This window comes from Anolis sagrei, chromosome X (genome assembly GCF_037176765.1).
Source record: "Anolis sagrei isolate rAnoSag1 chromosome X, rAnoSag1.mat, whole genome shotgun sequence".
NCBI classification, from domain to species: Eukaryota; Metazoa; Chordata; class Lepidosauria; order Squamata; family Dactyloidae; genus Anolis; species Anolis sagrei.
Window position 1 is genome coordinate 94030376 of NC_090034.1, and position 15846 is coordinate 94046221.

The window sequence follows — 15846 nt, forward strand, 5'->3', positions numbered from 1 at the left end:
AGTTTTCATGGCTGAGGGCCCATCCAGACAAACCCCAAAACCAGGACCTGTCTCAGTTTTTATCGGAAGTGTCCAAATGATGCTGTAAAAGGTGAATGATGAACAAATGACAAAAATACAAAACCAGGGTGATGAGGAGACTAAGATAGTAGTGGTGCATGTTGCGGAGGCTTTGTTTATTTTATATATATTTGAGAGATGAGTGAAGCTTGTATGAGAGAGAGAGAGAGATGACTTAAAATACCTGTTTGTGCCTCTTTAATATGTGTGACCCAATACCACATATTCATATAATAAATAATAAAAAATAAAAATGTATATAAAATCTTTGGATAACCAAAGAAAACAAAGAGAAAGAGAAAAAAGAAAGAAAAAAGAGAAAGAAGATAGGAAGAAGAAAGAAAGAAGAAAGAAAGAAGCAAAATAAAAAAAACCAAAATATATAAGCTTTGTTGACTTCCTGGGTATCTTCCATGTGGATTCTTCCTTTTCCTTCTTATATCTTCTTCTTCTACTACTTTTTCTCCCTTCCTTCTATATTAATATGTTTCTATTTTTATGTTTCAAATAGTCTGTAACTTTCATCCAATCAGTTTCTTTTATTGGCGTCCCCTTATTTTTGGATATTGGCACCCGCTCTTATGTCGCCAAACCAAACCATCTCCTTGTTTTAACAAAGAGTTGGTGGAGATGAAGCGAACAAAGAGGTGGCTAGAGAGCGTGTGGCGGAAAGATCCTAGAGAGTCAAACCGAACACGCCTGCGCCTTGATCAAAGGGCGTATGGCGTGGCAATAAAGGCCGCACAAAACTCCTTCTACTCAGCCAATATTGCGTCCGCAAGGAACTGTCCAGCTGAGCTGTTTCGAGTAGTCAGAGGGCTGTTGAATCCCACCTCTCAGGAAGGGTCCCCTGACAACTCGGCAGCTCGCTGTGAAGCCTTTGCTCAGTACTTTGCGGACAAAGTCGCTTTGATCTGTTCGGGCTTTGACACCATGTTAACGGCAGTCTCTGAGGATGTAACACAAGCATCTGCTTGTCCAGTTTTGATGGATTCGTTTCAATCTGTTCAACTCGAGGATGTCATTGGGATTCTTGGGGAGGCGAGGCCGACCACATGCATCCTAGATCCCTGCCCATCCTGGCTGGTCAAGGAAGCCAGAGGGGGCTTGGCAGAGCGGGTAAAGGTGGTGGTTAATGCCTCCCTTCGGGAAGGCAACATTCCAGCCACCTTAAAACAAGCTGTTATAAAACCGCTGTTGAAAAAACCATCACTGGACCCCACTCAATTCGTCAACTTTCGGCCAGTTTCCAATCTCCCCTATTTGGGCAAAGTCCTGGAACGTGTGGTGGCCTCACAACTCCAGGAGTTCCTGGTAGACATGGTTATCTAGATCCGTCGCAGTCTGGCTTTAGGCCGGGGCATGGTACCGAGACAGCCTTGGTCACCTTAGTGGATGATCTTCACCAGGAACTGGATAGGGGGAGTGTGTCCCTGTTGGTTCTGCTGGACCTCTCATCGGCCTTCGATATCATTGACCACGGTATCCTTCTGGGACGCCTCGCGGGAATGGGCCTTGGAGGTACTGCTTTGCAGTGGGTCCAGTCCTTTCTCGTGGGGCGATCCCAGAAGGTGTCGCTAGGGGACTCCTGCTCGACCCCACAGCCATTGTACTGTGGAGTCCCGCAGGGTTCAATACTGTCCCCTATGTTATTTAATATCTACATGAAGCCATTGGGAGAGATCATCTGGAGTTTCGGGGTGCGGTGTCATTTGTACGCAGATGCTGTCCAACTCTGTTACTCTTTTCCACCTACTACTAAGGAGACTGTTCAAGTCCTGAACCAGTTCTTGGCTGCTGTAACGGACTGGATGAGGGACAACAGATTGAAACTTAATCCTGACAAGACAGAGGTACTCCTGGTCAGTCGAAAGGCTGAACAGGGCATAGGGTTACAGCCTGTGCTGGATGGGGTTACACTCCCCCTGAAGGTGCAGGTTCGCAGCTTGGGAGTGATTCTGGACTCATTGCTGAGCCTGGAGCCCCAGGTTTCGGTGGTGGTCAGGGGAGCTTTTGCACAATTAAAACTTGTGCGCCAGCTGTGCCCGTACCTTGGGAAGTCTGACTTGGCCACGGTGGTCCATGCTTTGGTTACATCCTGTTTAAATTACTGCAATGCTCTCTATGTGGGGTTGCCTCTGAAGACTGCCCGGAAGCTTCAATTAGTCCAACGTGCGGCAGCCAGGTTGCTAACACGAGCAGGATACAGGGAGCATACTACTCCTCTGTTGCGCCAGCTCCACTGGCTGCCAGTCAGCTTCCGAGCACAATTCAAAGTGCTGGTCTTAACCTATAAAGCCTAAATGACTCCGGCCCAATTTACCTGTCCGAACGTATCCTCCCCTATGAGCCATCAAGATTATTAAGATCATCTGGAGGGGCCCTGCTCTCGATCCCACCGGCCGCACAGACGCGGCTGGTGGGGACGAGAGACAGGGCCTTCTCGGTGGTGGCCCCTCGACTCTGGAACTCCCTTCCACTGGAGATCAGAACTGCCCCTTCGATCTTAACGTTCAGGAAACAGGTGAAAACCTGGCTTTGGGGATTGGCATTCAACGAATGAGCCATGATCCTGTGATATGGATGGATGACGACGAATAATAACTTTGATGACGACTGACCACTGTAGTCATATGATTGTATTTTTGCCATTTTCATTGTTTCAATGTTTTAATGTTTTAGTGTGATTTAGAAATATTGATGTTGGAAACCGGACCGAGTCCCTCGAATGGAGGTGAGAAGACCGGTATACAAAACTACCAAATAAATAAATAAATAAAGTATGTAAGTCTGTCCATATTTCTGATGTCTGCAACTTTTCCCATTCAATCCTCTTCTTCTGGAATCTCTTTATTTTTCCATACCTCTGCATAACAGATTCTCACTGTTTAATAGAAAGAGGAGTTTGTCAGTATTTTTGTCCATTATTCCAAGCAGGAACATCTCTGGTTTCAGAGGAATCTTTATATTTAATTTTTTTGTAAAATGGCTTGTATTTTTTCCAATATATTCTCAATTTCTCACATGACCACCACATGTGGAAATATGAACCTTCCTTCTTCTCACATTTCCAACATTTTGTGTTTATATTTTTATAACATTTTCCTAATTTCTATGGGGTCATATACCATCTATGTGACATCTTGATCCAGTTCTCCTTTAGTTCTACTGCATATGTATATTTAATTTTCTGTTGCCAAATTTATGTAATACATTTTTTTATTTGTGCAGCTTTCAAAGAATTGCATATATGTTTGAAAGAGCACATTTGAAAATTATTATCACAGCAAATGTGTATTCATGTTTTTAAGACCTCACTACCTCTGAGGATGATTGCCATTGATGCAGGTGAACGTCAGGAGAGAATGCCTCTAGACCATGGCCATATAGCCCGAAAAAACCTACAACAATCCAGTTTTTAAGACTGTTTTAGATAAGTTAACTCAAGGGTAACAGACAGCGTTTTCTTAGTTTCTTGATTTTGACATAATAATTAGGAATCCATGTGTAATTCAAGCTACGAGGGGTGTTTGTTAAAGATTTCCCCTCACCCACTTCCTGTGGACGGAGAGCAATGAAACTTGGCACAGTTACAAGTCCTTCTCTCCATAGGTACCACCTAGGGACACACACTTCTCCCATCTTTTTAAACAATCGAAACACCTTGTTTGTAGAAGTCGACAGGTTGCTCCAAAAGCCATGTTGTGACTTTGGAAATCAGAGTCCCATTATCTAAAAATGCTTGCCCTTCAAAAATAACTTTCTTGTTGGAAAGAGGTGGAAGTCCAATGGTGCAAGGTCGGGTGAATAAGGGGGATGCAGTAGAATTTCAAAACCGTAAGAGCATGCTTCCATTTGGACAACAAGTGAGTTGTGAACTGTGAGAAGGTGGACACCTTTGATGAGCATGCCACATCTCTTGGTTTCGATGGCCTCCCACAATTTCTGCAGCAGTGAAGCATAGTATGCCCTAGTGATCATCGTACCCTTTGTCAGAAAATCCACCAGTACTACTCCATGCTGGTCCCAAAATACTGTGGGCATGATCTTGCCTGCCGAGAGTTGGCTACGTGCCTTCTTTGGAGGCGGTGTGTCATGATGCTTCCATTGGCTCAACTGGACTTTAGTCTCAGGATCATCGTGATGGACCCATCTTTCATCCTGTGGGATCAGTCTGTTGAAAAAGTCCTCCTAGTTTCCATGGCACATCATCAATAGAGCTGGTCATATTGTGCCTACCACACTCTAGAGAATCTCGCTCATATCCAAAAACAGACATAGGTGTGTGCACAACATGAAGTTAACTGGGAACATCATTAACAGGATCCCATATTTATTCAGCAGTAGTCTTTAATACCTTTCTTTTTGTTTGTGCAGCTTTCAAAGAATTGCATATACATTTGAAAGAGTGCATTCTTATTTTCACGAAGACAATCATTGTGGTTTCAAAGCATGCACCTGATAGAGCCTAGAATAAATATAACAAAGAAAGGGAAGCTGGCAAAAATTAGTAGTAGAAGACACGAACGAATAGTTTGTGGTCGGAACTAAGCATGGGAACAATGCATGGCATATTTCTCGGTCTTAGTGCAATGGAAATGAATAATGACAATTGGCCGGATGTCTTTGTCAAGGGCCTTTAAGTTTCTCTTTCCTGCAAAATGAAACTTATTCTTACAGCAAATGCCTATAAATATTTTTAGGACTGTTTTAGATAAGTTCACTCAAGGGTAACAGGAAGCCTTTTCTTCGTTTCCTGATTTTAACGAAATAAACAGGAATCCATGTGTAATTCAAGCTATATTAAATAAAAATTGATTAAAATGACAGATAGACAAGTTAAGACTCTCTGAATATTTCTGGTCTGCTATCCTCATGAGTGGTGCTGGCTAGAATTTTCCTTTTTCTTCAGCTAACGTGTTACTTCAACAAATCTAATTAAAATTCACAATTGAATCTCCCAGATAATAATCTTGGGTGTGCCTGCTTTGTTGAACTCCCATCGTCCATGATTTCCTTCATATTAGAAAGTAGAGGATCAGGATCTGATCTTTTTAAGTTTATTTCAGGTCAAAAGCAAAGCATAAATATATTAGTATAAAATAGATAAAAATAGAGGAAACACGAGCAGCTAAATAATTTAAGACCAAAAACGGGCAACAGTGACCGCGTTGTCTATAGCTTTAAACGGTTCTTCCTCTGTGCATGAGAAAGGGCATTATGGGCAAGCATACACATGCTAAGTTGTTTGTTCTGCTCCATAGTCACACAAGGTGGAGGATTATTTTAGGTAGTGCGGTTTAGCTGGGCTGTCTTTTGGTCTGCCAACTCCACTCCTGAGTCTGTTCAAAATTCAAGATCTGATCGGATTCCTTTGAAATATCCCAGTACTTGTTCATGTAATACAGTGGTTCTCTAATGCTGCAACCCCTTAATACAGTTCCTCATGTTGTGGTGACCTTCAACCATAAAATAATTTTCATTGTTCATTGGACTAAATTTGGCACAAATACCCAATATGTCCAAATTTGAATACTGGTGGTGTTTGGGGGGGGGGGGGTTGATTTTGTCATTTGGGAGATGTAGTTGCTGGGATTTATAGTTCACCTACAATCAAAGTGCATTCTGAACTCCACCAAGGATGGAACCGAACCAAACTTGGCACAGAACTCCCACAGAAAATACTGGAATGATTTGGTGGGCATTGACCTTGAGGTTTACAGTTATAGTTCACCTACATCCAAAGAGCACTGTGGACTCTAACAATGATGGATCTGGACCAAACTTGGCATGAATACTCAATATATCCAAATGTGAACACTGGTGGAGTTTGGGGGAAATAGACTTGCCCCCCCCCCCCTCACAAGTATTCAAATTTGGATGTGTGAGGAATTTGTGTCAAATTTGGTCCAGTGAATGAAAATACATCTTGTATATCAGATATTTATATTATGATTCATAACAGTAGCAAAATTACAGTTATGAAGTAGCGACGAAAATAATTTTATGGTTGGGGGTCACCACAACATGAGGAACTCTATTAAGGGGTTGTGGCATTAGGAAGATTGAGAAAGATTGATCTATACTATCATGTATGTTGTTTTGGATCGCTTTGACAGATTGGTTTCTCTGGGTGGACGACTGCATTGCCAAGTCTAGGACTGGTTTGAGGCCATGAAAATGATTACCCCTTCCAAGGAATTGCTTTGCTATCTGCTGCCTTGCCATGCCCTTGGGGTGCTTTTCTGTACACCACCCTCCCCCAGCTCCCATGTTCTGAATCTTATGAAGCTTCTACAAGGTGCTTCTCATTCTGCAGATTTCACCTTCTGATGTGGTATACAGTTGGGGCTTGCTGATACACATGGAGGACCTTAATTCGAACTTTGTAATGACTTTGTTTCATGAGGTTTACTGGCCTTAAATCATGCTGAAGCTCACATTGGCAGTGTGGATTTTGTAGCAACTGGATTTCGAAGTCATTTTGAAGCTGCATTAAACAGATCCTTCGTCCTCCGAGGGCACATCTACACTGTGGTATATTAATGCTGTTTAATACCACTTTTACTGCCATGGCATGAGCCCCCAGTGGTGCAGTGAATTAAATCCTTGTGTCAGCAGTACTGAAGACCGACAGGTCAGAGGTTTGAATCTGGGGAGAGCACGGGTGAGCTCCCATTGTCAGCTGCATCTCCCCATGCGGGGACATGAGAGAAGCCTCCCACAAGGATGGTAAAATATCAAAACATCCAGGCATCCCCTGGGCAATGTCCTTGCAGAAGGCCAATTCTCTTACATCGGAAGCGACTTGCAGTTTCTCTAGTCGCTTCTGACACGATATAATAAAATAAAATAAATCTGCCATGGCTCAATGGAATCATGGGGGTTTTGCTTGACAAGGCAAGAACAAGCTAAAGACCATGTAGACACTGTAGAATTAATGCAGTTGTTGAACTACAGCTCACATGACTCCATAGCCTTGAGCCATGGCAGTGAAATGGTATCAAACTGCATTGATTATAAAGTGTAGCTGCACCGTGAGTCACGTTCTCCTTTCCTTCAACATTAAAAATCAGCAATGGACTCCCAGGTCTTGACAGCTGCAATATGTCAATGTATGGAGAGATCACAAAATGTAAGAATAAGCCTTGTATGCCATCCCTAGAAAGATTTACAAGATTCTAGAACTTTTGGTATTTCCTTTTGCCAGCTTGGCATGGGAGGGAACTTCCAACGCTTCATCAAAATTGGCATCAGAAGGCAGAAAAAGAAACTTAAGCAGGAGAATAGAAAGTGAATATTTTCAATCAAGCATTGAAGTGTTCTCTCCTTTATAAGAGGTGCATGAGTGAAGGAAGTATGACATTCAGCAGTTAAAGACAGTGATCAGAACACCTTTTGCTGGTAAGGATCCAGACTACAATCCTTATTGACGTAAGGTAAGTTACAGAATCCTGCCTTTCCTTATACTAAGGAAGTCAAGAATATACAGGAATATACATAAGGAAAGCGAAAACTTTCTTCATCTATCCATACCAGGTTTAAATTATTTTAATATTGTCCAAAGTTCGATTCTATTTCAATGTTTTGTATGTTTTTTTTATTTTGTTGGGTTTTGGAACCCACTTTGAGTTCCAATTTTGGGAGATAGACAAGAAACAAATATAACAACAGCAACAATAAACTGAATTCCCAGGAGTTTTGAGATCACTGAAGTCTCTCTCATGATCTCACCATGGCTGATTATAAAGCCAATTATTAATACAGTTTTCCCTCACTACTTTGCGGTTCGCTTTTCGCGGATTTAAGGGTTTTTGCCTCCAAGTTTATGAATGGTTGCCATTGTCCAGAGTGGCGTTCTAATCCCATTTCCTAGCAATGATGGAGTGTGGAAGGGGGTTTCACCCTCCTCCTGAGGAGAGAGGCAGCCAATCAAGAAAAATTGCAAAGCAAAGCAGAGATATATTGTCGAAGGCTTTCATGGCTGGAATCACTGGGTTCTTGTAGGTTTTTCAGGCTATGTGGCCATGTTCTAGAAGCATTCTCTCCTGACATTTCACTTGCATCTATGGCAAGGCTGCTTGCCATAGATGCAGGTGAAACGTCAGGAGAGAATACTTCTAGGACATGGCCATATAGTCCAGAAAACCTACAAGAAACCAAAGCAGAGTTAGCTAGCAAAAAAAAAAAAAATGTGCATGGTGTCTTTAAATCTCTCCTTGCTTCTGCCTCACCCTCAGAACCCGATATACATATATAGCGTCCCTACTTCACGGATTTTCACTTTTCACGGGTGGTCCTAGAATGTAACACCCAAAATAAGTGAGGGAACACTGTAATACTCAAAGTGTTGAAGTATGTGTGTCTGCATATGAGTGGGTGCATCTACACTATGGAATTAATGCAGTTTAACATTAAGTGCTATGACTCAATACTATGGAATCAGGAATTGTGTAATTGTACAAGGCTGTTAACCAAAAAGTGCTGGTGACTCACCAAACTATTGTGTTATGGAATTGTGTTATGGAAGTCGAAGTAGTGTCAAACTGCATTAATTCTGTACATACACCCCATGTGCGTGTGAATAAAATGTTCTGGAACTCCACACTTGAACAACAATATTCCTTGTGCTATCAGGAAAGAAAATAAAGGAGAAGGAAGCTTTCAGAATACAACTTGAAACAATTCCAAATCCGGATGCACAAATTGAAAAAAACTAATCTGTCCAAACCATGCTTACCCTGATTTTTTTCCCCAGACACTTCTGACCAAAGAATTTGCTTCATTGGAGAGCTAATCTTCATATCACCTGCCACACTGTACCTTTTGACCATTATGCAGGCTATCTTGGGGCTCTTCATCATCTCTGCTTTTCTAACAGCAGGTAAGGGACAACAGGAAATATATCTCATGAGCAGATTTTTCTATAGAGGAACAGAATTCAATCCAACTTAATTTAAGATAAAGCAAGATTGGGCAACTGCAATGTATCTGTGTCCCTTTTAAGAGGCCACACATTATGAGCATTATGCAATGTTTAAAAAATATTGGGTGGGCTTGCAACTTATTTAAAGGAGGAATTCTCTTTCTTTTTTATTAAGAATTTTATTTGTTATATAGATTAAAAAAGACAAAACAAGGAGGAAAAATGGGGGGAATGGCAGCGGGTAAGGACATGGGTATGGGTAAAGATAAGGATGGGGGGGGGGTGGGTGGGATAATAACATGGGGAGGGGGGAGAAGAGGGGAGGGCTGATCTATCCCTCTCACCTTGTTACCTTTTACAAGTGAATGCACTCTCCGAGAGAGATAGGGTCTCACAGCAGAGCCGGTCTCTTGGAAGAGTAGTCCTCTTGTCTTGGGTGGCATGACTCCCACCATCCTAGATTAGTATCTTGCTAGTCTACCATATCTGTGATTTCACAGAGACCACGATGGAGAAGTAAAGGTAAAGAGTGGTCATCTGTGAAATTCGCACATCTCCGCCCATGCTCCCCGCTATTTTATCATGCCTCAGTTTCTCTTGCTGCCATCATGCGGAGGACATGGGGACTGAGGCGGTAGCCCCTCCCACTGGCTATATACTTCCATGGGGAGTGTGGACCAGGCTTCCACCAAAATGTATCTTAAGAGTTCTAGAAGATTCTGAACTGACTGTGCAGGCGCTGCAGGTTCTGAATGGTAACTCCCTCCATTGTATATTCTCTCTTTTAGGGTGTATCTACACTGTAGGATTAATGCAGTTTGTTGCTGCTTTAACTATTGTGGCTCAATGCTATGAAATCCTAGGAGTTGTAACTTGAGGAGGCACCATGACTCCTTGGCAGAGAAGGCTAAAGACTCTGTAAAACTACAACTCTCACAATTCCATAGCTGGTACAGAATTGCAACAAGTAAAAGAGTATTTGAACAGTCCATCTCAAGCAAGAGAAGGCTTGCATAGTTCATCTCCATTCATATTTTAAAGCCAGATAGAACCCAGATCTGAGCAAATATCACTTCACTTAGGCGAACCCTCGTTTTCCGAATACGATTGTCTTCCAAGATCGGTGTACTGGTGGTGGGTCCATAGATGACTGTGGAGCCCTATTCTTGACTTGCATGTTCTCCCGCAGTGAGGGCATCGGTTTCCAGGTGGAAGGCTGTCCTGGTCAGTGTAGGCTTGACGTGAATTCCTCTTGGCATGTTTCTCTCTTTTGCCCTCCACTCGTGCCTCTTCAAATTCTGCAGCACTGCTGGTCACAGCTGATCTCCAGCTGGAGCGCTCAAGGGCCAGGGCTTCCCAGTTCTTAGTGTCTATACCAGAGTTCTTAAGGTTGGCTTTGAGCCAATCTTTAAATCTCTTTTCCTGCCCACTAACATTCCATTTTCCATTCTTGAGTTCGGAGTAGAGCAACTGCTTTGGGAGACGGTGGCCGAGCATCCAGACAACAGGGCTGGTCCAGCAGAGTTGATGGTGGAGGACCATTGCTTCAGTGCTGGTGGTCTTTGCTTCTTCCAACATGCTGACATTTGTCTGCTTTTCTTCCCAAGAGATTTGCAGGATATTTCAGAAGCAACGCTGATGGAATCGTTCTAGGAGTTGCATGTGACATCTGTAGACAGTCTACGTCTCACAGGCGTATATCAGGGTTGGGAGGACAATAGCTTTATAAACAAGCACCTTGCTATCCCTAGGGATGAGCAAATATAAGAAAATTGGTTTAGTATGCCTTTGCAATACTTTTATGTTGTAAGGCTAGGGGATAAAACCTATGTTGATGATGTCTGTACTGAAAAGTAGATGCTAATTTTAGTTCTGTTAATTTGTATCAGTTCTTTGACTTTACATCAATTTACTGCGCTAAAAACATACCAAAATGCAGGTGAAAAAGAATCTAATTCATAATTTCATTCCCCTTCTCCTCAAAGCTTTATTTTGTTGTAGGAAGCAGGGTTTCTTTTGGGAGGGGGGGGGGACACCTTATTTCTCACCCACCCACACACTAATGCAGTGGTTCTCAGCCTTCCTAATGCTGTGACCCCTTAATGCAGTTCCTTATGTTGTGGTGACCCCCAACCACAACATTATTTTGTTGCAATTTCATAACTGTAATTTTGCTAATGTTATGAATCATAATGTAAATATCTGATATGTAGAATGTATTTTCATTCACTGGACCAAATTTGGCACAAATACTCAATACGCCTAAATTTGAATACTGGTGGGGTTGGGGAGGGGATTGATTTTGTCATTTGGGAGTTGTGGTTGCTGGGATTTATGGTTCATTTAAATTAAAAGAGCATTCTGAACACCACCAACGATGCAATTGAACCAGACTTGGCACACATAACTCTCATGACCAACAGAAAATACTGGAAGGGTTTGATGGACACTGACCTTGTGTTTGAGGGCTGTAGTTCACCCACATCCAGAGAGCACTGTGAACTCTAACAATGATGTATCTGGACCAAATTTGGCACAAATACTCAGTATTGCCAAATGTGATCACTGGTGTAGTTTGGGAAAAATAGACCTTGACATTTGGGTGTTGTAGTTGCTGGAATGTGTAGTTCACCTGCAATCAAAGAGCATTCTGAAGCCCACCAGTAATACAATTCGGCCAAACTTCCCACACAGAACCCCATGACTAACAGAATATACTGTGTTTTCTGATGGTCTTTGGTGACCCCTCTGACCCCCCCCCCCACGACCCCCCCAGGGGTCCCGACCCCCAGGTTGAGAAACACTGCATTAATGGGTGAAAAATAACGTTTTCAAAATTTGATGCATCCCCGCCCTGGGTCAGACAAGAAAATAACGACTGGAAGGAAAGGAAATGAATTCATGTCTGCAATGTTTCACCTGCATTCTGCTGTGTCTCTGCAGGGTGTACTTAGATGTGTTCCAGCTAAAAGGCTGCACACATGGTGTAGAAACTACAGTCTCTAACTTCAACAGCTGCAAGGTTAGGCCTTGCTGAACTGCAGCTCAAAATAACTTTAGATGAACTTCATATTGCTAAGCTACATACAAAAGAAAGGAAACTGTGTGTGAAGAAAATGTCCTTTCTCTTGCATATAGCTTAGAAATTAGCGATCACAACTAATTTATAATGATTTCTCTTTCTCCCACCAGGTACTGCTTTAGAATGCGAAACTTGTGTTGGTGTTGGCATGCCTACTTGTACTGGCAAGAACATGTCATGTCAAGCTGGTTATGATACTTGTGCCACTATTGTTACAGAAATCACAATAGGTGGGTGAGAAGCTGGCTGTACTACTATGTCTAGGGTTGCTGGATGTCCAAATATGGCCCTGAGTATCACCACCTATGTAAAAAAAGACTACAGTGTTCCCTCGCTACTTTGCGGTTCGCTTTTCACGGACTTGCTGTTTTGCGGTTTTCCTCTCAGTCCGTCCTCCCTCCCTCTCTCCAGCTTTGAAGGTCCTTCCCTTCCTTCCCTTTCCTCTCTCTCTTCACCCGGCGATGGGAAAGGCAAGGAGGGTTTGCTTCCTTTCCTTCTTTCCTTCCCTGACAGCCCTTTCCTTCTCCTGCAGCCACTGCACTGACAGGGAGGCGAGGGGGGGGGGGGGGAGCTGTGGGGGGGGGGAGGGGAGGAGGAGGAGGAAGAAGATGAGGAAGAGGAGGAGGAAGAAGATGAGAAAGAGGAAGAGAGGAAGGTGAAGAAGGTGCGCGCGAGCAGAGGAGGGGAAAGGGGAAGAGGAGGAGGAGGAGGGGGAGCCAGGCACGCAAGGAGCCAGTGGGAAGTGTAGTGTCCAAGGGGAGGGGGGAGGGAGGGGGGACGGAGGGGAAAGAGGAGAGGAAAGAGAAGGCGAAGGGATTGAGTGAGAGAGGGGGGGGGGAGAGGGGGGAGCCACTCCGAGGAGGGGGCAGTCCTATGCCTTGAACCTGCTGAGGCAGTACATATACAGTATAGCGTCCCTACTTCCCTACGAACAATGCCAGCTCTTTGGCTTAGAAATGGAGATCACCACCAGCCCCTAGAGTCAGACACGACTGGACTTAGTGCCAGGGCAAAACCGTTGCCTTTATCTTTCTTGATCATACCCCAATATTTCTTGGCCACACAAATCCCGGTTTTCATCTGTATTATGATATGCTTCTTTTTCTTATCCAGGAGATGTGTCCAGCAATTCAGTAACAAAAACCTGCATTCCAAAATCTGCCTGTACAACTGAAATGCCCAATATTCAGATACCAGATGCTGTTACTGTTACAAGGATTGAATGTCATAACAATGCCTCGCCAGCAGCAGTTTCCTTCTTGTGTCTCTCTGGGCTCTTGCTGATGAAGATGATCCTGTAACGAACCATTCCCAGCAACACCGCCCGGAAAAGGGCTTCCATGTCCTTTCCATGCAGCCCTTTCTTTTACTGGCCACCTACTTTCCCAAAGAGAACTGTCTTCAGCTCTGATTCTTAAGTCAAAATGTATCAAATAAACACAAATGGGGAAGAGAACTCAAATTCAGTTGGTTGGATTTTGGTTTCAATCTATGTGCAAGATGGGAGAAGAAAGACAAAGATTGAGAAGCCTTTCACACCACTATGATTCCATCTCAACTGTCATGACAAAATCCTATGGAACCCCGGAGGTGTAGTTTAGTGAAGCACTAGCGTTTTCTGACTGAGAATTTGAAATATTCCACACTATACTACACATCCCAGAATTACATAGGGTGTTGGTATGGCAGACGAAGTGGAATCAAAGCACAACAATTGTGTAGTGTGCAAAGGACTTAACATTCTATTAGAGTTATCATTTGCTAGAGGCTGAGTTTCCTTCTGTTCCCGGCTGCTCAATAATACTTGGATGACACAGATGACTTCATCACACGCAGTAAAATCAGTGTTTCTACACATTTAAGAAACGGCAACCCATGGTGACCTTCACACGATGCAAGCTTCCACTGTTGGTGTGTGGTATTTTGCCCTTTTTAAAACATTGGTTTTTCCAATGATTCCTAAGCCAGTTGGCAATAGACTTATTTTTCAAATTCCCTGCATAGAGACAGGCAAAATGGCCAATTTCCCCATGTGATGTTAATCCTTGTTGCCTGCTTTTGTTACCCACTTCTAAATAAAATGATTACACTGTGTGTGAGAGGAGCTGAAATGCCCATTTCAGCTCCTCCCCATTTCCCCAGATCACCAAGGCAGAGTCTTGGAGAATAATAATAATAATAATAATAATAATAGGAATAATAGGAATAACAATAACAATACTAACTTTATTTTTATACCCCGCCACCATCTCCTCTAGGGGATTTGAGGTGGCTTACAAAGGGGCAAGCCCAAACATTACAGATAAAATAAAGGCATAATTAAAATCATCAAATAAAAATATTAAAAACTTAACATAATCATAGACATCATCTTAAAACAATGTGTCTGAGATAAAAGTTATACCTGAGTTCAGGCTCAATGAGTACAACAATTCCTAAAAGGAGCCGATGGAAAGTGTGGAGATCAAATAAACAAGGACTAGGGAATACCTTAAGTGAAAATGTCTAGGTAACCGATAGGAGATAAAGTGCAGAACTTAGAGCAGGGACAGGATAGTTCTCTGGTGAAACTGCCTAATCAAAGGTGCAACACAACATCCAGTTTTATAATTACCTCCGAAAGATGGACAAAGTGGGAGCCCGTTTGATCTCCCTAGGGAGGGAGTTCCAAAGCTGGGGGGCCACCACTGAGAAGGCCCTCTCTCTCATCCCCACCAACCATGGCGGTGGGAGAGCAGAGCCTCCCCGGATGATCTCAGGGTACATGCTGGTTCGTAGGAAAATATGCTATCGCAAAGATAGGCAGATCCCGAACAGTTGGGGCTTTGTAGGTAATCACCTGCCCCTTGAATTGAAAATCAATTACCAATGCAAAGGCTCTGGGAAACCACGTCCTATGATCTGGGGTGAGTTTTGTTTTTAAAAAAAGATAAATAATCGAAATGGGAGGAAAACTCAGTGCAAATTACCCCAGGGAAAGTGCCACAATAAGAAAGGTGCTTCTGTTTCAGTAAAAGGGTCTTGAGTGCAAACAACCCCATAGAGCAGTGGTTCTCAACCTGTGGGTCCCCAGATGTTTTGGCCTTCAATACCCAGAAATCCTAACAGCTGGTTAACTGGCTGTGATTTCTGGGAGTTGTAGGCCAAAACACCTAGGGAGCCACAGGTTGAGAACCACTGCCATAGAAAGTATCACCATAAGAAAGATGCCTGAAATCTGCTTCAGTGGTAGGGTCTTGAATGCAGTGCTGCCTTAAATGATGCCTGTTTTTAAAAGTGTGCTGGCCTGTCCATGTGATGGGAATTAAGCAGATGGTTGAGCTAGAAGCTGGAGGAGGCGATCTTTGTGTGATGGGAGTGTCAATTCTTCATCTTCTTTAAAGACAGAATACCATGAAACTCTCCCCTTTCCCACCACTTTCCCTCATTTTCTCTAGCTCCTTGTAATGAAATCCATAGGTGCATTGACATGACTAATCATTGTCATGTTGGGGACAGGGAGAATGTGCCAATGTACAATCTAGATTTCAGGAGGAAATGAATTGTGCAAGGAGGTACTGGAAACCTGCTTTTGCAACGCTTGTGCAAAGCCCAACAGCCCACAGTTTCCTCCCTTTTCTACAAAAACAACAACAACAACAAAGGACCTCTGGTTACGTTGATGGTGATAATCAAGAAGATTCTAGTCCCAGTCCACCTTTGACTAACAGGATTAGCTAAATCAGGCAACCGAGTATAATTCAGACATTTTTAAACTGCAAATTCTATGACTGATAAC

The 15846-nt window shown here is 43.0% G+C and overlaps 1 protein-coding gene across 1 annotated transcript; it reads left to right on the top strand.

Moving 5' to 3' along the window:
* The first annotated feature begins 7343 nt into the window (after positions 1-7343).
* LOC132781049 (phospholipase A2 inhibitor NAI-like) lies at positions 7344-13530 on the top strand. Its single transcript, XM_067473414.1, has 4 exons — positions 7344-7499; positions 8819-8944; positions 12179-12298; positions 13182-13530. The coding sequence occupies exons 2-4, from the start codon at positions 8896-8898 to the stop codon at positions 13367-13369; spliced, it is 357 nt and encodes a 118-aa protein (XP_067329515.1). The 5' UTR covers positions 7344-7499; positions 8819-8895; the 3' UTR covers positions 13370-13530.
* The last annotated feature ends 2316 nt before the right edge of the window (positions 13531-15846 follow it).

Excerpts from the sequence above, each read along its gene's own strand:
- LOC132781049 (XM_067473414.1), top strand. The coding sequence starts at position 8,896 with ATGCAGGCTATCTTGGGGCTCTTCATCATCTCTGCTTTTCTAACAGCA. Across the intron at positions 8,945-12,178 it reads CTCTGCTTTTCTAACAGCAG|GTACTGCTTTAGAATGCGAA; the intron begins GTAAGGGACAAC and ends TTCTCCCACCAG. Across the intron at positions 12,299-13,181 it reads TGTTACAGAAATCACAATAG|GAGATGTGTCCAGCAATTCA; the intron begins GTGGGTGAGAAG and ends TTTCTTATCCAG.